This window comes from Lampetra fluviatilis, chromosome 2, assembly GCF_964198595.1.
Source record: "Lampetra fluviatilis chromosome 2, kcLamFluv1.1, whole genome shotgun sequence".
NCBI lineage: Eukaryota > Metazoa > Chordata > Hyperoartia > Petromyzontiformes > Petromyzontidae > Lampetra > Lampetra fluviatilis.
This window is the reverse complement of record NC_136276.1, coordinates 36,090,424-36,116,803: the sequence shown is the minus strand read 5'-3', so window position 1 is coordinate 36,116,803 and position 26,380 is coordinate 36,090,424. Positions and strand designations below refer to the sequence as shown.

At 51.6% G+C, this 26,380-nt stretch overlaps 1 protein-coding gene across 3 annotated transcripts; it reads right to left on the bottom strand.

Moving 5' to 3' along the window:
- Positions 1 to 6,711: 6,711 nt before the first annotated feature.
- LOC144946609 (uncharacterized) lies at positions 6,712 to 22,773 on the bottom strand. 3 transcript variants are annotated; one of them, XR_013639921.1, is made up of 4 exons: positions 22,526 to 22,770; positions 10,533 to 10,672; positions 9,309 to 9,487; positions 6,712 to 8,556 (listed from the first exon to the last, which is right to left on the bottom strand). XR_013639921.1 is itself a non-coding variant. In XM_078875626.1 (4 exons), the coding sequence occupies exons 1-4, from the start codon at positions 22,756 to 22,758 to the stop codon at positions 8,495 to 8,497; spliced, it is 624 nt and encodes a 207-aa protein (XP_078731752.1). In that variant the 5' UTR covers positions 22,759 to 22,773; the 3' UTR covers positions 6,712 to 8,494. The 3 variants fall into 3 exon arrangements, 1 of the variants encoding a protein (XP_078731752.1); XM_078875626.1 differs by having other exon boundaries at positions 10,523 to 10,672; positions 22,526 to 22,773; XR_013639918.1 differs by lacking the exon at positions 10,533 to 10,672 and having other exon boundaries at positions 22,526 to 22,758.
- Between the last annotated feature and the right edge of the window lie 3,607 nt (positions 22,774 to 26,380).

Sequence of the window (26,380 nt, the reverse complement as noted above, 5' to 3'; positions counted from 1 at the left end):
AGTATGGATTCCTGCAGTCACGAAAGCTTCAAATCAAGATTGACTTTTGATTGACAGAGGTGGGGTAGGGGGGTGGCAGGTGGGGGCGTGGAGGCGGCGGGGAGATGGAGCCGGCGGGATTGTGGACTGCAAGTGCAGGTCGCTGACACGCGCTCCACGGCGCCAGCTTGCTGCCATCCGCCGGGCTCGTTCAGCCACGTGCGATGGGTCACGCTTCTCTCGCGTGGTGCACCCTGGGTGCGCGTTCATTTGTTGTCACCGTTGCTGTTGTCCGCGTGGTTTATTTATCGACTCAACATTTTCATTTCCTACTATAGAACGCAAGTCGTTAAATTCAACAAAATGCCTTCGTCAGGATCGGTGACTCTCAGCGCCCCATGGTGACGGCACGCCGCTAAACACACGACACCGATTCCCACTGTGGGCTTTTCTTCGCGCGATGCACTTTTTTGTGTTGTAAAATGGATACGGAACTTAAAGTGTGTTGCATAATTTAGTCGTGGATAAAATGATTCAGGTGCTGTCGTTTCGACTCACGAAAGCGTCACCGAGGGTAGTTAGCGCGTGAACATGGCGCTGAAGCGCAGCTACAGCAAAAGTGTCTCTGTAAAATGAATGAGCTTTTGTTTTGCTGACATGTGCAGTCATCATAATCATCATCAGCAATGACCAAGCCACTGCTGCATGAAGGCTTCCCCAAACCGTTGCCATCTCTCTCACGAGTCTGTGATGTAAAACTCCGCCTTGTACTCGCACACGAACTGATTTCATCGCTCCATCTCCCTGAATGGGGTCCTCTCAGACACATTCTAATCCTCCTTAGTTGTACTCTATCCTCATTCTTGGCAATTGGCCATTAACCCTTCTTGTAACCTGTCTTGGCCAAGCCCTGCTACTTTAATTAACACTTTTCATTCGGGCTGAACGATTTGGGTAAATATCTCATTGCGATTTTGCTGACTGATATTGGGATTTGATTTTCGATTACATTTTTTAAGTCAAGCTTCAGTTCAATATTCACTGTGTAATAGATTTAAAACATTTGATGGAGCATTACCACATGATACCATTCAAATATGAACTGCTCTATATATTCTAATACAAGGATGAAAACTTAAAATATATGAATTGCTTCTAACATGTATTTATTTTAAAAACATATGTTGGATTAGAACAATTGTAAAGTTAAATAAATAAAGTTTTGATAATAAAAAAAATAAAACAATTTCGATAAAGTAATATGACTTTTCAAATCGCAAAAAATCGCAGCCTTTGCGATTTGCTAATCGCACTGTTTCAAAATTCGATTTCGATTTGAAATCGATTAATGGTTCAGCCCTACTTTTAATTACGTGATGACCCTGCGTGGGTTCTCTCATCCATGTATGTCTGTGTCCGTCTCTAAACGTAATTGCAAGCCCGCATCCCTCCAAGATGTTTGCACATTTTTCAGCTTTTTTTCCGTTAGGTTTATTCATGACCGTTTTTCTGAATCGTTTATCATGGCAGGTGCGGGGCTTCATTTTCCTTTTTTCCTTTCGCACTTTATTCCCTGCACAGCCAACCGATTACTCAAACACAGCGTCGACCTCAACCAAAGCAGCTACAAGCTCCTCTCGTGGCACGTTTACTCTCTGGAGATGCTGCTCCCTCTTTCACCGTCGCCGGTGCATAGACCCCATGCAATCTGAGAGAAAAGCGTTTCCTCTCCACAGATTATATTTTCTCACGTAGCTTCGTGGCGCTGTAAACCGCGCGATCTCTAAAGCCAAGCGAGGAATTGTTCGACAACTCTGAGGACGCGTTGCTCAATGTTCGGTGGAATCCAGTCCAGTCGATGGCGGAAGCTTCCTTGTGTGCCCCGGCGAGGCATTTGAATATTTGACAAGCGGTAACGCGACCCCCAGAAACAGGGCACTCAAGACAAATCCTCCCGTCTTTTACACGAGCAACGGTCGTAACCCTCTAAGCGGTGTACAAACACAATGTGTGGGCACACAAATGTTGGTGCATCAGATTAGCGCGAAGTCAAATGGCTTTTCCGTGAAAGTGCCAGATCGCAGGGCGATCCGTCGACTGCCCTTGGTGTCGGATGTTCGAGATCGTTCATTTCCTTTGGCCGAGGAGCAATGACGGCCCCTTGGCTTTACGCGCAGGCAGCGTGCCGGCTGTGCTGATGAGGTCTGAAACGTAATTCTAAACTCATTCGTCATATAAGCAAAGAAGCGATTGTGCCAGAGAAGGGTTCTGTTGCCGTACAAGCCGTGCGTGGTGTGCAACTGCGTGAGCAGCCATGGCCTTGACATCGTCGAGGTCTCTGCACACAGCTAAGTGTGGATTGCTTTAAATTCCCTATTTCCAGTTCCTCTATTTTAAAGTGATTGGCGAGAGCCCTGTGAGAGAAAAATACACTGTGTAAACAATTCTGTATATAAAATCACTCTTTCAAGGACATTTTTAATTATCATCACGAATAATGAAGATTGTTATTTAAATTGCCCGTACAACATAACCCCTATCCGCAGTGATCTGAGGGACCACTACCCCGGATCCGAATAACCGTTGGGTTATTTACAACTTTATTCCACTTATCTGTGGGGGAAATGTGTTGCATGATTGAAATTCGTTCCGCAATGAACTCTGGGAAAGTGTGCTGATCGCCAAGTTAATCGTAATGATTTGGGCCGTTGATAAGAGGAGTGTTCGTGGACTGACTCAGCGACTGCCTCGGACAATAGCCACAGGTGCTAGGGCAGCAGATAAAGAGGTCTGTAGTTTTCATATGTGAATTGTAAAACAACAAAAACCTGTTATTTAGAATGATGTTGCAAGGTCTTCGACATCCATTTTACAGAACACACCAATGCCTCGCAGCATTTACGGGGCAGCCTTGGGAATCAATCATTGGCTCGATTAATCAATGTTCTTTATTTAACGGCATCGTCAGCTGCGAGGAGACCATCGGCTCGTGGTTGCGGGTGCCGACCGCGCCACCGTCCATGCGTCTCTCCGTGCTCGTTTGTTTCGTCGATCGGGCTTTGTCAGCCAAATAAGAATTTGCAAAAGAACAGTCAACTGACTTTAACGAAGATGTTCGTGATATCTGCTGATAGTGCTGTACCCTGGCAGGTTACGGTCCCCCGATCGCGTGCCATTATCTGCGCGACAGCTTTGCTCAGTAAGTTTTGCAGTTGACAATATGTAAACCGTGACGTTTACGGAATGCTTTGAATATGTAAATTTCCGAATGTAAAATACAACGGCGAAAACAATAAAATACACCAACATTTGAAAATATCGCAAGGCAAATGGGGCAGATGGCGAAACAATGAATTGTTCCTATTATTCCTGGAAGTAGTCATGTCACGCGATGTGATCGTGTTGCATGATAACAGATATTTTTTCATTTCCTGGACTCTCTGTGGTCTGAATATATCAAAAATAAATAATCTCGCCATTCTTTTTTTTAACCACACGGAATTTAGATACTCTGTTTTTTTTAGGAGGGTCCTACATTCGAACATTGGGCAAAGTTCTTTAAGCAAGTATTTGGCACATGGAAGCCAGAGTTGGTTGCATATAGACAGGAAAGAGGTGGGGCCCTGCGATCTCTTGTTGTCGCCACTTTTGGCGGAAGGGCCTCCGCTAGAGGGGGCTCTAGAGAGACCCTCTGAAGGGAACTCAGAGTGACGAGGAGAGAAAACACGCCCATTCAGGGGTCTGCACGGATGATTTCACGAATCCAAATTGCTATACTGCCATCTCCTGGCCACCTCACAGACCAGTGGCCTTCAGAGTTCCACAGAACTACAATAATACAATCACCCTTGCCACCAAAGCTTTGAATCACTGAGCATAGATAGTGTATGACATTGCTTCTCTGCGCTGGAGGGTGTACTTTATCGTGCATGTAGACGTGTCCCTTGCAAGTCTGCAGAGGCAAGTCGATAGCCGGTTAGAACCGGCCACGGTGGTCGGCAGCGTTCCGTGTATGTACGTGTGAATGTACGTTGGACTTCTTTTTCACGGTACGCAGCCAACTGAGTGAGGGAGAGAGTGAACGGCTCAATTTAGTTTCCCCCAAGAAGCTCCCAGCACGTGGAGCCACACGTCGGACACCGCGCCCGGCAACCACAGCACAGGTCGGAGAGATGCACGCCACCACCGCCGAAACCCTGGACAGCCCCAGGCAGACGATGTAGCATAGCGGCCTGCGCACTGACTTGACACATCCTCTGCTGTTGGTCCGGCTGCTAAGGGAACAAACCCATGCTGCGGTGGTCGAGAAGCCACGGAGAGCCCCCATGGAGGGGAATATTTGGCCAAGTTGGCCAGACGTCCTGGGACTCACGAGGTTGTGTCTTCATTTCCATGACGCGTCAAGCGCAGCTGCGGGCAGTGTCAATTTGGAAAGCAAATGAAGACGGTGCTTCACTCCGCTGTGGAAATTCAGTGACGTGAGACCAAGTGCCAATTGCGCAACTCGCCTCGCGGAGGCGAGTTGCCAAGTGGGAGAGCTCCACTGCCCTCTGCCGTGAAAGAGGCGCGCGGGCGCGTAGCGATGGACCCACGCGTCGGGGCGCGGGCACGTGGCCCAGCGGGGGCGCGCGTTCGCCGCTTACACAGAGGTTCGCGGCTCAGCTCCCGCAAGCCGCGCTGGTTATCACTGCGGCTATATTCACCGCCATGTGCAGAACTATGTGCCGCGTGAGTCATAGTGGATGTTAAACATCCTGTATGTATGTTGAACTTCTTTCGCACCGTATGTAGCCAACCGTTGTCCAAACTTTCCAAATTCTAAATAATTACCCTCAAATTACACAAACGTGATCACTTAGTGGTGCTTTCTTTGTAACGGCCTTTTAACAATCAACATAAAATGTAGACATTTTGAAATGAATTACCTGGCGTGTGACACTATATGAGAGACCAGACACCCTTCGTGCCACAGCGTTCTTCTCTCTAAGCCCTCTCCCTGCGAACTTCTGCGATCTGCACCCTTCTCCCCTGGAGGGCGCAAATGAGGGCACAAATGAGAGGCTGAGACCGAGTTAATGGTGGCCCCTCAAGGCTCACGAAGAGAAGATTACTCCTCTCGGGATGCTCATCAGTAATATGGTGACAATATGCTCAGTGAAGTCAACTCTCTACGTTATATATGTACCGTACATGTGTGCGCTCCGTCCGTGTTACGCACAATTGGATAGAGGCAGGGCAGGAGATGTAGGTGAAAATGGCCTGCTACTCTGCCATGCTCGCCTGCGGTGCCAGCGATGATGTAACAGGAGACGCCACACGCTGCAGATTTAACATCAGGAATCATTTGTTTAATCGGAAGCTCGGTGCACGTCAGCTGCAATATAAAACAACACCAAGAGCCATTCTGTGTTACCCTCTCAACACACTGCACATTTGCTGGGAGCCACAAATAATTGGCTGGGGTACATTGGTATTCTTCATTGGTGCTTTCGGTAAAGTCACGTTGTTATTCCTTCAACGAAATCCATCGGCATCGTGGCGTTATCCCAGTGCTTGAAGAATGCATTTGGATGTCCCGGCCTCTGGGATATCGTATATTTCACAGACTGCCTGAATACAATCCCATATAGATTCCATATCAATAAAAATTGCTATCCGGGATTTTCCAAGAGTTAACAGATACGCACCGAGATGGCAGCAGCATCATCGGCAGGGTCAGCTCCGTGGATTCCACGACGGGCCGTGACGTGCAACTGAATTGTGGACGTCTCTGCAACCAGTTGCAAGCAGTTGTGCAGACATTCACCTCCAGTAGAGACCGACTCGACTTTGAAGCGAGTTCGAGAGCGATTTAGTTGCGCAAGCGATTGCTTAGGTGTGGACTCGGGATGGATGCAGCGCTCTCCCTTCATCGGTGCTCGTGCAACCGGTTTAGCCACGTTCGTTGATAGATCGTAGATATAAATATAATCGCGCCACCCCAGAACAAACCGTACAACAACGTAAACGACGCAATGCGCGATCCACAAACACGAAGGAGACATCACAGCGATAGACCCCGCTACTCCTGACGCCGCCGTCTCGCTTGACAACCACCCCTTGACTCCGGCTTCTCTCCCACTGCAGTAAAAATGTATTGCTCTGGTTGTCACACCTGATGATTGCTTGTGTTGCAATCGAAACGTCGTGATTTTATTTATTCATTATTTTTCTTTACCTACGTGACTTTACCGAAAGAACCAAGAGTATGGATCCTTGCAGTCACGAAAACTTCAAATCCAGAATGAACCACCTGCAAGTGAAATTGTCGTCGTTGCTCCGCCATCTCCATCATCAGCATCATCAGCAGCATCATCATCAGCAGCAGCAGCCGCACGAAAGAAAAGAATCGCGCCGCCTAGCGACGAGCCCGCCCGCATCGCATGGCTGCAGTAATTGGCACGGGAAGAGCGCCGTGAACGCCACTCGGCTGCGACGATTGGGTTCGGGCAGACGGGGCGCTCGATGACGCGGGGGAGGGGGAAGTGTGGCTCGCTCTGCGGGCCGAGGCGTGAGCCGGGGCGATCACGTGTCGGGCGGACCCGGGTTGGCGTCCCAATGAACGGGAACCGTCGTGATTCATCGGCCATCTCCTGGAGACGTCTCGTGTGTGTGGGATGACGGGTGTAGGACAGAGCGTGGCACGGAGCTGCAGCAGCAAGAACAGGAATAGGAGGCGGCGTACGAGCAGTCTTTGACAATATGATTTATTGACAACCACCGCCGTGGTCTCGGTGAAGATCACGGTCAGAAGGCGAGACACAGTGGGGCGCGGTTGACGATTGGCCAAGGCAACTTCCTCCACGCACACCCAAGACACAACACTGCGCCGGTGTTTTAAAATTAAAATGTTGAATGCGTTGTGTGAGAAATGACAGATCAGCATGCATGTCAGCACAGGCCAAGATTTAGTATACAAAATAGAATTGTCAATGACATCATGTTGATTACCGAAAACAGTTTTAAAATAAACATTATGCCAACCCTATTTTTTGTACATTAGTATATATGTAATTAGCAAAACTAACACAACAATGTTTCATTTTATTGATAAAGATTACCACGCAACTGCTAATAATTTGGTTGACAGGAGCCCAAAATATATTATCAAACAGAAATATCTGAGTTTAGACAGGATAATGACATTCACAATGAGTGTGTTTCCACTACAATAGTCTGATCATGTCAACAACATAGGGAGCTGCTTTGCGGTAATGCTGAGCACACTGGACATGCAATTCAGCGGTCTCGGGTTCGATTCCATCTACGCGTGGCAGAAATTGAAACGATTAAACGTTCTGAAATCCCCCGGGCCTATGTGCACACAGTAGTAGAAACGGGTACGCAACATTCGATCGCCAGGCCCCGATGTGATGGTGATGAAGTGTGTCTACTCCAGCGGCTCCCAAGGTGTCTCACCAGCGTGGAGAGAGTCGGCCACAATACCTGTAGAGGGGCTCTCTAAAACAACCTCGAGCAGAGGCCCTTCCGCCAGCAGTGACGTGAGCGAGCAATTGCAGGGGCTGCACCTTTATTTACCTTTGTCATTACCCCCCCCCTCCGTACCGTTTCTCCCGCAGACTCGCGGATCATCCATCACGCGCAGAGGGCGACCAGCTGAAAACCAGAGCACTGGTTACGACATCCATTGCCCTTCTCCACTCGCTGGGATAAGGCGGCTTCGTGGGACAGAGGGCGGCAACACTCGATGGCTCTTCAACCCGGCCATTTGTTTTGTCAAACCAAAGACAAGGAGGTCAGGGAGAACTAAGACTTGCGGAAAACGTTTCTGGTTGTGGGTCAATACGCGACCGTAGAAAACAAGTGATAGTGCAATAAATATTGCAGGCATTGCAGGGCTAAGGTTAGATTCTGATGCATTTCCAAAGAAGAATAACATTGCATTATTGATGTGCAGTGTATGCGTGTTCCTTAGATACAGATATGAACATCAGCTGCCATTAACAGACAAGCACTGACAATTGTAGATACCGCTGGGGGTGTTTTTCTTCTAATATCTGCAAACAGAATCTTCCCATTATTGGATGCCGTGCAGCCAGACGACAGCTTGGCTGTCATAACAGCGGCAGGGTCTTGGCAAGCTCATGCTTAAATCTTCTTGGTATACATTTGCATCCCAAATTATCGTCGCCTGGCCCACGCATTACGATGCCAAAATCGGCCGCTCCTGAAATCTTGAACTGCTGTTCATTTGGCCGTGGGATTTGGAGATTGTATCGCGTGGCTCCTGTGTCTTGATCTCATGTTGGTCAGCTTTGATGTCTCATATCGTGAGTGCTCGATGAATACCACATTTTGAACTCCAGTGGGATGCCTCCAAGCCATCTGCAGCAGCGTCCCATGTCTCTGGTTTTAGCCCGAGGGGCTTTTTGTGGCTTTGATGCAAAAGCCAGATGAAGCTTTGCGGTGCCAAACAAAGAGTATTTTAATGCGCGTCACTCGCGCACCGCTCCATTCACTTTTCAGCCTCCTTTTGTTCTGTCGGCTTCTCCGACACCGTTGTCGCGCCTTCTCCTTCTGTGGAAACACATCACGTTCAGAATGGGTGAATGCCATGTGCGGCCGATCGTATCCAAAAATAAGTCGCACTTTAAATTCCTCGCCTACATTGTGGCGATTTTGTGCCACGTAAGCAAACGCAGTGTGAATAAAAGTAGCAAGCCAGCTCTTATTATTATTATTGTAGTCACTATTATAATAGTTTGGATTCTTCTATGGCATAGACGATGTGAAAGCCAACACGACATCAATATCTCGCTGAAAGTAACAGATTAATAGACATCAGGTAATAGTCAAAATATTTGGAAACACCTTTTGGCAAGTTACCACCGAATTCGCTTTTTAACACTTTCCAACGAAGGCTACACGCATTAATCAACTATTTGTGTCCATCTTCTGTTTGTCTGTCTGTAACATGGGGAGGTCATGATACATCAACACAACTTCCGTGTAACGTTGGGTTGCCATTACTGACTTACCCTATAAAAACGGCCACAATGTTCAAAGAGTTACCCAACACTTGGCCATTACAATCAGTTGCTTAAAGGTCAAACATCGTTAAGCGAGGCAGCGCCGTCGCGTCTTATCTGCTGTGTGCCGCAATATTCTCATGCGCCTCTGAAACCGGCTTCATCGTCGCTGACGAAACACTTCCGAAAAACAAAACGCAGGTTGGAAGGGAGTCACGGAATCCGCGAGCGTTCTCGCGTTGTTGTTTTTCTTCTTCCCGGCTATTTGCAAGCGGCATCTCTGCACGCCGGGCGCGGTACCGGCTGTGACGGAGAGGTCGGCGAGTTTGAGGGGGAGGTCGGCAGTGGAGAGCCCCGCGGGGGAGCCCAGGATGTTGACGAGAGCGTTCCTCCTGCCCGAGCGTCCCGAAGCCACGAAGTCGGCAAACTCCCCGTCCACATCACTCATGTCTGAACAGCGCACCTCATAGCAGCTCCACCTGCGTGGACAGCCACGGTCGCGGCATTGCCAGCGTCATTTAGCAAAGCACAGCAATTGAAATACTTTTAACAATAGTACAAAAAAACTCGGCACGGTGCAAACGTGATGCGCTGCAACAGCGAAGCACACCAAAAGCGTGGCCCAATACATCACGCGGTGCCTCCTAAGCCACGACGCGTCCCATCGTTTTGACCTTGCTCGAACTAGCGTGGCACTGCCTTGGTTCAGCGGAATCTCCCTGGTTTATCCGACTGAAAAGTGTCACGCTAAAGGTATCCCGGCTTCTCGAGGATACCGGGTGGCTCAGTGGTTCGAGCGCTGGGCCGCCACTGTCAACATGCTGGCTTCGAGCGTTGCCAGTTCCTGGTCTCAGCCTGGTTGACAATGACGTCACAATAAAAAAAACAATTACATTGAAATTAATTCTGCGCTTAAGTCGCCTAAATTCCAGCTTGCAGATGAAAAATATTGATTTGTCAGGGCGATGAATATTATACTGTTTGTGGCAGAGGAGGTGGGATAGTGCTGCCCTCTCCTGTGTAAAGCAGAGGCCACGTGATGTGCATCTCAGAGCATGCTCGGCCACGTTGCTTCTGTGTGCCATCTGTAACATGGGGGTTGGTTGCCCGGCTCCATGAGAGGCCCCAATAAGCACTCCGTCTCGTGACACGACGCTCCACAACGAGGATTCGTTTGGGGGAAAGTGACAACAAAGTCAGTCAATCTCCAGAAAACATTTCTACATTTTTGGATCGGAATATTCATTTCCTCAAAACCATTCTGCAACATTTTCATAATGTGTTGATATTACAAAAAAGAGGCAACGTGGACAAAACTACCCGACCTAAGAGATATAGTTGACAAAAACAGAATGGCCTGTGTAGGTTTTTGCAGTTCTGCTGAATAACGCTCCTGACACTTTTTTGGGTTGAATCGCGTGCTGCAGCAATCGCTAACGGTGAGGCAGGACCCGAAATTTCCTGAAAAAGCTATCGGCATGCGAAGCTAAACGTCGGACAATACACCGTCCAACCCGAACACACTTCGGAGAGCTAAACCCCGGCCGGCGGAAACGTTTCCGCCGCGGTTTGCCGGTGCCGGCACGCTCAGGCGCGTGTCTCTCCGCCCCCGAGGTCCACGCCTGCTCGGCAACTTCATCCGACGCGACCCCCCCGCTCCGTTCCTGAGCGCAACAAGGGCAGACGACGCGGCGCGTAACGATTCGGCGCCGTTTTGTCGCACTGGCGCGGCACAGCCGGCGAGGGGGAGACTCGTGCAGGCGGGCGCGTGTCAGCACTCTCGCCGCCACGGGCGTGAGCTCGCGTGGACGGGAACCTCGCGCGTTACGGCTCTTCGCACGTGACAGCGCGGCGAGTGGTGTGATGTGTCACATTTACAGCTGATAACAGACGAAGAAACTTTCGTAAATAACACTGCCGTAAATTAAATACGTATGACAGGCAATGTTTCGGGCAATGACTCTTATTCGTTGCCTATCCAGGGTAATTACCTGAAGTATCCCCCATGGTACATACAGGGTGTTTCAAAAACATGTTACCACTGACATGGGACTAGAGTTTTTAATGGGAAAAGAACGTAACATGATCGCCATCGTTGTCAACGCGTGCATGGAATCTTCTCCAGGTGGTATCCGGAGCCCGGAGGCAGCACATTTCTCGGGGCTTTGTTGCAAATTCTCAGAAGTGTTATCGTCTTTTTCAAGCACCCTGTATTTTTCTTTCCAGGCAGTGTTATTGACGAATGTGTTGAATTGTTTTGTGAACTGTGCTCGTGCACCACAGCCAACGCAGCAGCGGCAGTAGCAAATAATTTGGTAACATGGACGTTGTAATCATCGTGTGATATTTATTTAGTTTGTAACCCAGCAGTGAAGGAAAATCAAACCTCAACATCACGTTACTGCTCATCATGAACAAACCCTGTAACACCGCACTCCCATATTTGTCTCACCACGTACACAAAGATGTATTTTTTTTGACACAACCCATCAGCCCCACGGCATCCTGGGAGTGCAGTTTATCATCAGCATCAGTTTATTATAACCGGTCTCAACGCTAATTTTCTCATCTGCAGTCAGGCTTGCTTGAGCCAGCGTTGGAGAATTGCCAGATGTTTATGGGCCAAGGGCACTTTCTATCAGACATGGGTCCGAGTTCGACACGAAACTAGATGATACATCACATCAATGTCGTCCTGCGCTCATTATGAAGATTATGATCTGCATACACCCCCGTCGCTCCAACTCCCCCCTTCCAACCCCCAACCCCCTTCCTTCACAGGCGTCCGTGCCCCCCAATATCTTGAGCCACTGCCCGCCGCTGCTTTGCTCCCTGCCTCGCTGGCGCTGCCAGCCTCCTCCACGGCCGTGGGCAGCGAGAGCGCCGCTTCTCTGGCCCTGCAGGCGTTTTAATCACCTAAGCCACCGAGACGTCATCCATCATGCGTTGCAGTCCTGATGATCATGACAAATTTACTCTGCAGCAGCAGGCGTTATATCTATGTGCTGTGAATTGAATTTTAAATGGAATGCAACATGCGCCCTTGCCTTCATTGAACTCTAATGTGACCCGAGCACCGCGTAACACAGCAACATACATGAAGATGTTTAGAAATTAAGACAATTTGCACAACCTTTGAATCGTACCGAAATTCAAGATCGAGGTGTCACCAGAGTTGCGGGCGATACCACGCATCGCCAACGCTCTCTACCCTGTGCCAGACACCGCAGCAGCAGCTGCAGCAGCAGCAGCTGCTGCTGCACAACACGTCTCACGGTTATTTTCGTCTCGCTCTTTGATGAAGTATGTTTTCTCACAGTTGCCACCTATGAGGTATACAAACCACCAGGACATAATGGGAAGAAGAATATCTCACAGCACCGTGGAGCGGAGAACTACATTACGCAGATAACAAAGATATACTCTTAATATCCCTGGAAGACTCACACATTCCCAAGCATGGTCACCGAAAAAAATAACTAGGACAGGTGGCAACCCGAAACGTTTAGCATGCTCGTGGGGAGGCAGCGGAGGACAACGATCAATGCCGGAGGGCTTAGTGTGGCAGGCAGGAGCCGTGCGCCTGCCGAGTGATGACCTCCCTGCTGGTGCACAACACCGTGTGCTCGGCAGCCCGGATGTCCGCAGCAAGGGAGACGCAAACAACAAAAACTGAAAAGTCGACATTTTTTTAGTGGCCTTGGTGGAGAGAACAGTGGTAGGCGTAGGGGAGAGGCTAGCGTGAGGTAGAGGGCACGTACTTAGACGAGTACGTTAGGGTGAGTGTCAAGAGGAAGGCGAGTTCTAGTGACTGATTGGTGAGGGTGTCAGTTGCAGGGGGAGTTCTAGTGGCTGGTTGGTGAGGGTGTCAGTGGCAGGGGGAGTTCTAGTGGCTGGTTGGTGAGGGTGTCAGTGGCAGGGGGAGTTCTAGTGGCTGGTTGGTGAGGGTGTCAGTTGCAGGGGGAGTTCTAGTGGCTGGTTGGTGAGGGTGTCAGTTGCAGGGGGAGTTCTAGTGGCTGGTTGGTGAGGGTGTCAGTTGCAGGGGGAGTTCTAGTGGCTGGTTGGTGAGGGTGTCAGTGGCAGGGGGAGTTCTAGTGGCAAGTTTGCTCCACCCACAAACTTCCCCTTCCCCGGGGTTGGCTTTTCTGTAGTTTGTTTTCTATAACTTCTGCAGATTATTTGACCGTGGTGTCTATAAATGGTTCACCCCTGTATCGTCGAATTAACGCATGGACAGCAGACAGCTTCTTCAAAGCTAGTGTGTGCATGTGCTTGCGTCGCCGCACGTTCACTTTGCATTCCCTGAATGCGTCGCGCTACGCGTGGCATAAATAGCTCGCGCTCCTTTCTGGAGCGATTCCAGAGGCCTGCGATTCCACTTTCTAAGTGCTGGTAGGAGGTGGCAAATTGAAGTGGCTTCGCTCCCGTAAAATACTCAGACATATTGACGAGGGAGATAACCATTCCACGTGGCCACACGCACGCCGCTCTGCACGAGTGCCCTTCTCTTTATTTACGGCAGCGAGACGACCGTGTCCGCTGAGCCCGTCAGCTCGCGTCACAATGACAGTTCCGCAGGACGTCCCCAGGGCTGCTGCAGGGGCCTTGGGAAGCGCGCAGCAGATTTGTCATCACAAATCCGTGCCCAGGACCGAGAGCCAAGGGCGCAGCCGCAGCCGAACGGATGTCTTCCGTGGTGAATTCGCGAGGTTCACGATGGCTCACAACGTGGTCCCCCCTCCCCCCCCCCCTACTGGGCTCTGCCCAGGGGTTCCGCAGCGGCCGGGCTCTCTCCGACCGTCCCCTTGCATGGACGGTGGCGGGCTCCTGCCGTGGGTGCTCGCGGCTTATTCCGTTGGTTTCCCGCGGTCGCTCTATTCTAGGAGGGGGGAGGGGGGCGATGAAACGTTCATTGTCGGCCACTTCGCTGTGCATCCCAAGGGGCTGTCAACGGCGGTCTCGAGCGTCGAGGCTCGAACCGCCGTGCCTCAACAGAATCGCTCCGTCACGATTTCACCCAAAAAGGGATGACGAGGATGAATCATCTCGCGCACTCACTCATTCGCGTGATTTCCTCCCAGCTGGTGTGGCTGCCCAGGCATGAGACACCACGACGACGGTGATGACGGTGATGACGCGCATCTCATGTGAGCTCGCACCTGACGGAGCCTGCAGCACGCCTTGCTTCAATCGCGCACAAGCAACACGTCGCCATTGAAGCAGACCGCGGCATGTTGTTTCACACGCAGCCCTCTTTGTCAGTCCACTGCTGGATGAGGGCCTCCTCAAGCCGTGTGGAAGTGTGGGGATTGTATTTGACCACAGTTCAGCGTGCTGGTCAGCTTGCTGCTCATTGCTGTTTGGTGAAGGTGGGGAGCATAAATGTGGCAGACATGGAAGTACAGTACAGTGATTTTTCTGCACTACCCTCTCCTGCCCACCGTCATAGTCCCGCACGTAGCCTAGAGCACCTGCTGGTGCGTTCTTGACGCTTTGGCCATATTGTCAAAGGGCGATGGAAAACAGCAATTTCTGAAGAGGGGGACGATGCCGCTTCAGTCTCCTGCCTTAAAATGTCCCGCGATAAACAACTCCGGTCCCTGGGGGAAGCAAAATTACAATCAGCCAGATGTCCTGCGGCGCCGTCAGCCGGCGCGATTATAAACGACAGCACCCCCCTCCAACCTTCCACTCCGCAGTCACCTCGTAGGCTCCCTCCCCCCCACCCAGCTCGTCCCTGATCGAGTGCTCGCGGGAGCACAATGGGTGGGGGGCGAAGATTACAGAGGCGGTTTAGGGAGACGGTGCTGTCTGCTGTGTCGAGCATGGCGCTTGCAGGTGGCTGCGTACACCTGTGTACACCTGTGTACACCTGCGTACACCTGTGTACACCTGCGTACACCTGTGTCCGTGCAGGTAAAAGCGGCAAACACCGTCAAAGCACATCACACCTCCATCACTTGTTCATCAGTGTGATTGCACATTCGCACGGCAGGGACCGGTCTCTCTCTTTAGGGCACGACGACGACGGTTGATTTCTCACCGGGAGGAACCGGCCAGTTGCTGCGGTGCAACGGCGAGCAAAGTGCACAATGCAGAGGTTGCCGGTTCGATCTCCATCGCCGGCTCACAGCAGTTGAAGCAATGGTGCAAGTTCATTAAATCCCTCCGTATCTGTCCACCCAGCAGTATAAATGGCTCCACCACAGTTGATCGGCAGTTCGGGTGTGGTGGCAGTAATGTGTGGGTACTCCCACGCCTTGCAAGACGTCTGACCCAGCATGGAAAGAGTAGGCCAAATACCATCTGATAGGTGTTGCCTTAGGGCTCGTTCTAATGGGGCCCCTTGTGCCAGCAGTGACTCGAGCGTGACATTGCGGGGCAGCACCTTTACCTTCAACAAAGCCTTCATACTGCAGGAGAGCGTCAGTGCATGTGTGGTGATCTTCACGGAGGCACACACTTGACTTGGAGGTAACACGTTTATTACAACACCCCAACTGGGTAACAATAAACGTACTGAATAGCAACAGAGGTGATAGCCACTTGAGTATTACCTAAGCCACCACGGGGCAACTACATAACCGGGTCAGTCAGAAACATTCCGAATGACCCACGATGCCGAGCGAAGACCAAAGATCGGAGAGACGTAGCGCCGAGGGTTGATTCCAGAGGACAGCCCCGAGGGGGGCTCGGGACCCGGCCTTCATCGGCTCCTCCCTTGGCCACGCCCCCTTCCAGATCCTTCCCGAAGACTCTGGCCCCTACATCACGTGTCCCTCTCTCCCTCTTTTGGGCCCCCTTTGCCACCTCGTCCGGTCACGTGCCCTTTCGGGGTCACCCAGACTGTCACGTGCTCACCCGACCTCTCTCTCGCTGTCACCAGGACTATGCCCCCGAGGGCTCGCTTCCATGGCATACCCACTCTGGTGCCAGAGAGAGGCCCAAGACCCACAGTTCCACTCTCATGACAGTAGCTGGCGCTCACCGCCATAGTGACCCCATTAATGTCACTACACGTGCACACATAATACATTCATATGATGGGCTTAATTAATAGCTAAAAATATTTCCGAACGTTCACAGCCGTGCGGTAATTTGTGTGGCTCTTTAATTCCGGAGTGGGATTTACCAAGGGCGGCTCTCCGACGTGCCCTGCGCAAAGCGGGCTAGAGTGCTAGACCACAGCGGGCTAGAGTGCTAGACCATAGTGGGCTAGAGTGCTAGACCACAGCGGGCTAGAGTGCTAGACCACAGCGGGCTAGAGTGCTAGACCACAGCGGGCTAGAGTGCTAGACCACAGCGGGCTAGAGTGCTAGACTACAGCGGGCTAGAGTGCTAGACCACAGCGGGCTAGAGTGCTAGACCACAGCGGGCTAGAGTGCTAGACCACAGCGGGCTAGAGTGCTAGACCACAGCGGGCTAGAGTGCTAGACCATAGCGGGCTAGAGTGCTAGACCACAGCGGGCTAGAGTGCTAGACCACAGCGGGCTAGAGTGCTAGACCATAGCGGGCTAGAGTGCTAGACCACAGCGGGCTAGAGTGCTAGACCATAGTGGGCTAGAGTGCTAGACCACAGCGGGCTAGAGTGCTAGACCACAGCGGGCTAGAGTGGGCTAGACCACAGCGGGCTAGAGTGCTAGACCACAGCGGGCTAGAGTGGGCTAGACCACAGCGGGCTAGAGTGCTAGACCACAGCGGGCTAGAGTGCTAGACCATAGCGGGCTAGAGTGCCAGACCATAGCGGGCTAGAGTGCTAGACCACAGCGGGCTAGAGTGCCAGACCATAGCGGGCTAGAGTGCCAGACCATAGCGGGCTAGAGTGCTAGACCACAGCGGGCTAGAGTGCCAGACCATAGCGGGCTAGAGTGCTAGACCACAGCGGGCTAGAGTGCTAGACCACAGCGGGCTAGAGTGCTAGACCACAGTGGGCTAGAGTGCTAGACCATAGCGGGCTAGAGTGCTAGACCACAGCGGGCTAGAGTGCTAGACCACAGTGGGCTAGAGTGCTAGACCACAGCGGGCTAGAGTGCTAGACCACAGCGGGCTAGAGTGCTAGACTATAGCGGGCTAGAGTGCTAGACCACAGCGGGCTAGAGTGCTAGACTATAGCGGGCTAGAGTGCTAGACCATAGCGGGCTAGAGTGCTAGACTATAGCGGGCTAGAGTGCTAGACTACAGCGGGCTAGAGTGCTAGACCACAGCGGGCTAGAGTGCTAGACTATAGCGGGCTAGAGTGCTAGACCATAGCGGGCTAGAGTGCTAGACTACAGCGGGCTAGAGTGCTAGACCATAGCGGGCTAGAGTGCTAGACCACAGCGGGCTAGAGTGCTAGACCACAGCGGGCTAGAGTGCTAGACTATAGCGGGCTAGAGTGCTAGACCACAGTGGGCTAGAGTGCTAGACCACAGTGGGCTAGAGTGCTAGACCATAGCGGGCTAGAGTGCTAGACCACAGCGGGCTAGAGTGCTAGACCACAGCGGGCTAGAGTGCTAGACCACAGTGGGCTAGAGTGCTAGACCATAGCGGGCTAGAGTGCTAGACCACAGCGGGCTAGAGTGCTAGACCACAGTGGGCTAGAGTGCTAGACCATAGCGGGCTAGAGTGCTAGACCACAGCGGGCTAGAGTGCTAGACCATAGCGGGCTAGAGTGCTAGACTATAGCGGGCTAGAGTGCTAGACCATAGCGGGCTAGAGTGCTAGACTATAGCGGGCTAGAGTGCTAGACTACAGCGGGCTAGAGTGCTAGACCACAGCGGGCTAGAGTGCTAGACTATAGCGGGCTAGAGTGCTAGACCATAGCGGGCTAGAGTGCTAGACTACAGCGGGCTAGAGTGCTAGACCATAGCGGGCTAGAGTGCTAGACCACAGCGGGCTAGAGTGCTAGACCACAGCGGGCTAGAGTGCTAGACTATAGCGGGCTAGAGTGCTAGACCACAGCGGGCTAGAGTGCTAGACCATAGCGGGCTAGAGTGGGCTAGACCACAGTGGGCTAGAGTGCTAGACCACAGCGGGCTAGAGTGCTAGACCACAGCGGGCTAGAGTGCTAGACTACAGCGGGCTAGAGTGCTAGACCACAGCGGGCTAGAGTGCTAGACTACAGCGGGCTAGAGTGCTAGACTATAGCGGGCTAGAGTGCTAGACCATAGCGGGCTAGAGTGCTAGACTATAGCGGGCTAGAGTGCTAGACCACAGCGGGCTAGAGTGCTAGACCACAGCGGGCTAGAGTGCTAGACCACAGCGGGCTAGAGTGCTAGACTATAGCGGGCTAGAGTGCTAGACCACAGCGGGCTAGAGTGCTAGACTATAGCGGGCTAGAGTGCTAGACCACAGCGGGCTAGAGTGCTAGACCACAGCGGGCTAGAGTGCTAGACTATAGCGGGCTAGAGTGCTAGACCACAGCGGGCTAGAGTGCTAGACCACAGCGGGCTAGAGTGCTAGACCACAGCGGGCTAGAGTGCTAGACCACAGCAGGCTAGAGTGCTAGACCACAGCGGGCTAGAGTGCTAGACCACAGCGGGCTAGAGTGCTAGACCACAGCGGGCTAGAGTGCTAGACCACAGCGGGCTAGAGTGCTAGACCATAGTGGGCTAGAGTGCTAGACCACAGCGGGCTAGAGTGCTAGACCACAGCGGGCTAGAGTGCTAGACCACAGCAGGCTAGAGTGCTAGACCACAGCGGGCTAGAGTGCTAGACCATAGCGGGCTAGAGTGCTAGACCACAGCAGGCTAGAGTGCTAGACCACAGCGGGCTAGAGTGCTAGACCACAGCGGGCTAGAGTGCTAGACTATAGCGGGCTAGAGTGCTAGACCACAGCGGGCTAGAGTGCTATGCCACAGCAGGCTAGAGTGCTATGCCACAGCGGGCTAGAGTGCTAGACCATAGCGGGCTAGAGTGCTAGACCACAGCGGGCTAGAGTGCTATGCCACAGCGGGCTAGAGTGCTAGACCATAGCGGGCTAGAGTGCTAGACCATAGCGGGCTAGAGTGCTAGACCACAGCAGGCTAGAGTGCTAGACCACAGCGGGCTAGAGTGCTAGATCATAGCGGGCTAGAGTGCTAGACTATAGCGGGCTAGAGTGCTAGACCACAGCGGGCTAGAGTGCTAGATCATAGCGGGCTAGAGTGCTAGACTACAGCGGGCTAGAGTGCTAGACCACAGCGGGCTAGAGTGCTAGACTACAGCGGGCTAGAGTGCTAGACCACAGCGGGCTAGAGTGCTAGACCACAGCGGGCTAGAGTGCTAGACTATAGCGGGCTAGAGTGCTAGATCATAGTGGGCTAGAGTGCTAGACCATAGCGGGCTAGAGTGCTAGACTACAGCGGGCTAGAGTGCTAGACCACAGCGGGCTAGAGTGCTAGACTATAGCGGGCTAGAGTGCTAGACCACAGCGGGCTAGAGTGCTAAACCACAGCGGGCTAGAGTGCTAGACTACAGCGGGCTAGAGTGCTAGATCATAGTGGGCTAGAGTGCTAGACCACAGCGGGCTAGAGTGCTAGACCACAGCGGGCTAGAGTGCTAGACCACAGCGGGCTAGAGTGCTAGACTATAGCGGGCTAGAGTGCTAGACCACAGCGGGCTAGAGTGCTATGCCACTGCGGGCTAGAGTGCTAGACCACAGCGGGCTAGAGTGCTAGACCACAGCGGGCTAGAGTGCTAGACCACAGCGGGCTAGAGTGCTAGACCACAGCGGGCTAGAGTGGGCTAGACCATTGCCTGGCTGGCAATGGTCTAGCCCAGTGGCCTTCACTCATTTTCAGAGGAGGGTGGTAGGGGGGCACTTTCGCTGATAAGACATCACCAGTGTGAGTGGGGCCGCCACATATTTGAAACCATTGGGGGTTTGACAGCAGCAGTAGCGCGATGATGATGATGGGGCGGTGTTGTCACGTGTTGTGTATTGTCGGGGGCTGCGACACAGGTCACCACGCTGCTCTATCTCGCTACAAATTACCCTCAACAAAGCCGTATCCATTGCCCTTGCTTATACCTGATCGTACGGTAATTATGGTACGTTATGTTAAATTTACATCTCCAGATTGGAGCTACACATCAACGGGATTATTGTGCGATGTATTGAACAATCCCTTCATAATTATTTTTCGATGTAGCTCCTTTCACACTGTGGCATTCGCAGTTTGCTTTATACACCATACGCGATTCACGTTTAATCTCAAACAATTGAAAGGGCATCCCCAGAAGGGAAATCAGCTAGCACAGGCGGAACTCTGCTCCAGGAATTACTTTGGCACGCAAGATCCATGCCACCTAATTATTGTTTGCGATCATTAGATGACATCACTGTCACACAGATGACGGATAGGTGGTAATCTGTACCCGAGTGCCTTACACCGACATCGAGTGAGAAATGGATCTGTGTGTGTAATACTTGACACTCGTTGTAAAGACGTCTTGTAAAATACAAGAGTTCCCCGAGATACGCGCATTTAACGAGGAATGAACTCGACGCGTTTCGTGCAATGCGGAATCGTCGCTCGTCCGAAAGGGAGCAGCTTCATCAATTTCAGACGCACCTCGTTTCGAACGCGATTGATCATCATCTGCCTGCTCATCTCCTGAACAGAAGGCCGACGTCATTGCCCTGTCGTTTCGGATTTGTGTTTCTATTACCGTGTCGGTGTTTCATTATTGCGTGTCTATGTCAGACGCGTGCGCTTCACGTGGGCTTGCCCCTTGTGCCTCGCTTGACAATAACGAGGTTCGGGAATATTTAATCCGCGAAATTAATTAAATCCATTTGGTGATTTGGACAGCGAGCTGCTGCTGCTGCTGCTGGGGAGATGAGCCCGATGCGGTTACGGGGAAGCAAAGGTGACGCGGCTCGCACAAAGCACGAGAATACATCCACAATAACAACAACAATAACACAACAATAATAACAACAACAACAACAACCTACGTTCATAATGAACCCATAACGTAACAGACCGTGTCCCAAGAATCACTTGACATTATTTAAACAAAGACAATCTAATTGCAAAATGCCTTAACTCGTGATGATGTTATTGTAGAAACAGCAATATCGTTTTTCTTGGTTTCTTTCGGTAAAGTTACGTAGAAGGGAAATAATAAAATAATACAAATAAAACATAATAAAATATTTTCTCACGACGTTTCGGCCACAACGCAAGCAGCCGTCCTCAGGTGAAGAACACAACAGCCCAACAGGCCTGTTCTTCACCTGAGGACGGCTGCTTGCGTTGTGGCCGAAACGTCGTGAGAATCTTATTTTATTATGTTTTATTTGTATTATTTTATTATTTTCCTTCTACGTGACTTTATCGAAAGAACCAAGAAGATGAATCCCTGCAGTCACGAAAGCTTTAAATCGAAAAATAAAAGCCATATAGTTGTATTGGGTATAGTGCACCCTTAAATGCTCCACAACCAAGCAGGCCATAAAGTATAAAGTAGATGAAGCTTCGCTTGACAAAATGAACAACGGTTCTCTTTGAAGTCTCAATCAATTTGACAGCCTATTTCATCGAGCACAGGTGAATGGAGGTGGGTTTACGCGGCACTTAGCAGCACCCATTAGCAAACTGACAATTTACATCAAAGCGTCGATACCAACAGTGATGCTGATTTTCTGTTGAGACTGTAGTTTTAAGACAAACTCCGGCCAGGTGTCCTAGAGAGGCTTCTTAGAGTGTCAGGCACCACACACTGGCACGTGTGTCCCCCCTGTGCGCGCGCTGACGCAGACTCAGCGGATCAAACTGCGGCATGAAAGCTGCCGAAATGTGTCGCGGTCGTCTCCGCGAGTGAGACGAATTGACAAAGTGCGGCTCAGTTTAAAGTCCCCAACAGAATTACAGCGTCCCTATGCCACGGGTCATTCACCAAATACACAACATACAGGCACGATAACGAGCGATGTTGTAAAACAAACGGAAAGAGAGAAGTGATGGCTTATTTCCTTATCATATCGCATCGCGTGCATGGCTGTAAAGAGAGTCCCAATTCCACGGCGTCCCAGTGACTCAGTGTCAACAGCTGAGACAGAAATCATGGCCAGAAGCCATTCCAGTCCATGGTACAGAGCCGAGGCTGCCATGGACAGGACCTAAGTGTCCCCTCCCTGTCCTCCGTCTCCATCGGTGGCGAGAGCCACGCTGCCTTGTTGCCTTTTCACCGCCAGACATCGCGATGGCTGAATAATCCCTAACCAGCGCGTCGCGCCGCGTGAATGTTAATCTTCAATGAGGCTATCGAATGAGTAAACACTTCGGCTGCGGCACCTGTGCCACGCCACACCAAATCCGCGTTTCATTTGGTTTTCCTCTCTTTTCTCACGAGCTGATTTTCCTCGAAAGTAGAATTCCATTCGACACAAACCACACGACGTTCCCTTGCTATTCAGGAGCCCGGTCGCAGCGTCAGTCTAGACACGACTTGGAAGACAGAGAGGCAGCCCTTTGGTCGGCTACAATTCGATGCGAAGAGAGCAGAGAGAGATAGCGAGAGCGAACGTCTGGGCGACGTTGCCTACTCACCACCGATCATCCGCCGCGCGCCCGACGGGATGCGAGGAGTGCGGAGCCGTCTGCGACCCGGGCGCCTTCGGGTGGCGTCCGCCGTGTCCCGCCGACCCCCCGGACGAGCGCTCCCCCAGCCGAGACAGACAGACAGAGAGAGGGACAGACAAAGACAGACAGAGAGAGAGAAAGACCGACAGAGAGAGAGAGACGCCTCCTGTGCCCGGGTGGCTCTTCCCTCGCGGTGACATCACGCGCCGGGCTGGGCCACGACGCCCAAGGGGGCGGGGGGGCGGGGGGGCGGCGATCGCTCTCAACTCGCAGCCCGGTCAGCGATGCGTGGTGCGTGGGGTGTGTGTGGTGTGTGGAGTGTGTGTAGTGTGATGTTTGTGGGGTGTGTAGTGTGTGTGTGGTGTGTATGGTGTGGGGTGTGTAGTGTGTGTGTGGTATGTGCGTACGCGTTTGTGTAGTGTGTGGGGTGTGTGTGTAGGGTGTGTGATGTGTGTGCTGTGTGTGGGGTGTGTGGTGTGGGGTGTGTGGTGTGTGTGGGGTGTGTGGTGTGTGTAGTGTGTGGGGTGTGTGCGGTGTGGGGTGTGTGGTGTGTGGGATGTGTGTAGTGTGTGGGGTGTGTGCTGTGTGGGGTGTGTGATGTGTGTGCTGTGTGTGGTGTGTGTGGTGTGTGTGGTTTGTGTGATGTGTGTGGGGTGTGTGTGGTGTGTGTGGTTTGTGTGGTGTGTGTGGGGTGTGTGCGGTGTGTGTGTGGTGTGTGTGGTGTGTGTGGGGTGTGATGTGTGTGCTGTGTGTGGTGTGTGTGGTGTGTGTGATGTGTGTGTGGTGTGTGTGGTTTGTGTGATGTGTCTGGGGGGTGATGTGTGTAGTGTGTGTGGTGTGTGTGGTTTGTGTGATGTGTGTGGGGTGTGTGTGGTGTGTGTGGTTTGTGTGATGTGTGTGTGGTGTGTGTGTGGTGTGTGTGGTGTGTGTGGGGTGTGATGTGTGTGGTGTGTGTGGGGTGTGATGTGTGTGATGTGTGTGTGTGGTGTGTGTGGGGCGTATGGTGTGTATGGGGTGTGTGATGTGCGCGTACGCGTGTGTGTGGGGTGTGTGTGGTGTGTGTGATGTGTGTGCTGTGTGTGGTGTGTGTGGTGTGTGTGGGGTGTGTGGTGTGTGTGGTGTAGGGTGTGTGGTGTGTGTGTAGTGTGTGGGGTGTGTGGTATGTGCGTACGCGTGTGTGTTCCGGCAGCCTTTGCAAGCGAGATGCTTTTGAGTGTCGGCAGAGGCAAACTTGCAGCTCTGCCGTCCTTTTCTTACGCGGCTACCGACTGACACCGCTGCGTGGACAAAGGCAGTGGAGATTTAAGAAACTTGTACGAGGTTTCCACTCGTGGCACCGGGAGATCCAACAGGCGCGGCGACGTTGAACCATTACACCGGGGGGCGGTGGTTGATTCCGTGGTGTAATCGTTGCTTTTTGAAAGTGACTGCCTCTTTCTCTCCACAATATCAAAATGTCCCTTCTTTCCGTACAGCGGCCACATTTAGATGTAATGTTAATCGAAAAAGTAGTGTGCACAGTAATGAAACTTGGCAGGCATGCGAGGGACATGAAAGTCAAATGCCTTTGAAGACAGCGCCTTGTCAATGACCTCACTTCCTGTTGACACATGAAGCCCGACCAGTCAACGACAACAACAACAACAACATCTCTGAGCTGCACACAAAGCGCCCGCCGCTTAGAATGCCACCGGATACATCAAAACACATCCCACGGGCAGCCACGCCAGCTTGAGCATAGGACATTGTGTTTGAACATTTTAACCGGCGTCACCATCAGCCACGATCCGTCTTCACAAGCCATGATCCTGCAGATGAATATAATATTCCGAGCACCCTCACACCAACCGACTCGGCTCCATCTCCTCAGTGAACGTGCTCAGGTGTTCATTGTGTCAGTTACAAATGTTTTGGCCATTCTTGTTCCATTGTGATAATGTCAATTCAATTATAATAACCGCTAGCATCTGTATTAATTCCTCTATCCATGCATAAAAAATGAAGTTCAATTAAAAATATATATAATGAAATCACTAAAGAAATAAACATCTTGTTTTTATCTAGACTTGAAGCTTTCGTGACTGCAGGAATTCCTATTCATAGATCATATATACGTGGCTTTACCGAAATACCCAAATAATATCTTGTTTTTAGTATTGCAACGTCATATTTTAAACCAGAATGTAAATGCCAATGACAGTGTTTTCCCTCCTCCGTGCAGGGCAGCCACCACCTCGTAGCGTCACCGTGTTGAGAAGGGGGCGCCGTGGATGTTCAACAGAAATCCGCCGTTGTCGTGCGTTCTGCTCTCGCGCTCACCCCTGCCTACACCATCACAGCCCGCGACGCCCATTATTTCACTGTACTCATTTTTAGTACAGAATTGTTTAGCTTTGAAGGAGGGTTGACGGGGCCTCAGCCCCCCCCACCTCCTGCTGTGCAGCACAGACGCCTCGTAAACTTGAAGCATGGGCAGCAGCTTTTATTTGAGCCACGTGAGGAGACACGTAAGGTGAAGCCTGGCCTCGGGTGCTCATAAATCAGCAACGATAGCTCTTTGTCCACCACCACAGCCCAACGACGGAATGCGATGCGTAGAAGGGCGACATTGTTCGTAAGTGGATTGCCAAACGTCAACTGCTGCCATCTAATAATTACACATATAACTCGAAGAATAACCAGAAATTCATCAAAAACTTCGCGAGCAGATCACCGACAATGGCAACTAAACCAAGGACTGGGCTTCAAAGATATGGACCGGGATGCTGTAGCCTCCCGGTACAATTCCGGATAAAGTTCAAGAGCGCACTCTCCGTCTTCACATTCGTCCATGGGCTGCTGGTCCCTGCCTCCCCCGCACCACCGACCGAGGTTCTCTGTTGAAGCCCCCAGTCAACATTCTTTCCGTGGGGGAGGGGTGCTCAATCTTGTCAAACGAGAGGACGTGTCACGTGAAGCCTGCCTAGGGTGCTCCTGAATCAGCAACATTTCTTTAATGTCCGCCACCACCCAACACATTCATGTCCTCGCAGCGGAGTTTGGCTAACTATGGAACAAAGACGGCCACTGCATCGTGCGCTTTCAGATGCGCTTCTGCGACCGTCTAGAACATTCTTCCTTCCGATGTTAGGAAACCACTGGAGCTATGCACTTTTAAATCTATATTCAAAACTAACATTTTCAGATATTGCAATTGATATTATCTGTGGTTGGAATTAAACTGAGGTGGCCAGAATCTAGGGCTGCATTGTTTAATTTATTGCGAGGAATTATGGGTAACATGTGACCGGCCTGACGGTGAATTTCCATTACATTATGGTCCCAGCACATATTAAGACAATTCAAATACACATACAAAGCGTTCTTCCCAGAAGCCTTCACGTAAGTGTCCACTCTCCACTCACCTCCAGACAATTCCCTTCTTTAGGGCCCGACCGGCCAGAACTTGAAGGTAACTTCACGTAACCGGACAGTGAGGGCCTTTGTGCGACAGGTAGATAGGGTACCCGTCGACGTTTAGACCTCTACCGGTGGGACCGAGGACAGCTCGGGCTGCATGTGCAAGACTCGACCAAAACTCAGAGCCCCGCACCCCGGCTCCACACCGCGTTGTATCGCCTCGTCTCAACCCCCCCACCTTATTGCCCGCGCCTTCCACGCTACCCCTTGTCTCCACCACCACCACTCCTTTACTGATTCCATCCTTCCAGATCCTTAAACAAAAAACCCATGCACCACCCAGCGGCTCCAAACTTGGCCACACCTGGGCCACTGCATCGATGTCCATATGCAGTCATGCCCAAATAGACGTGAAATGTGAAT

Excerpts from the sequence above, each read along its gene's own strand:
- LOC144946609 (XM_078875626.1), bottom strand. The coding sequence starts at position 22,758 with ATGTCACCGCGAGGGAAGAGCCACCCGGGCACAGGAGGCGTCTCTCTC. Across the intron at positions 10,673-22,525 it reads CGCGCGGCGGATGATCGGTG|GAACGGAGCGGGGGGGTCGC; the intron begins GTGAGTAGGCAA and ends TGTTGCGCTCAG. Across the intron at positions 9,488-10,522 it reads GCTCTCCGAAGTGTGTTCGG|GTGGAGCTGCTATGAGGTGC; the intron begins GTTGGACGGTGT and ends CTGTCCACGCAG.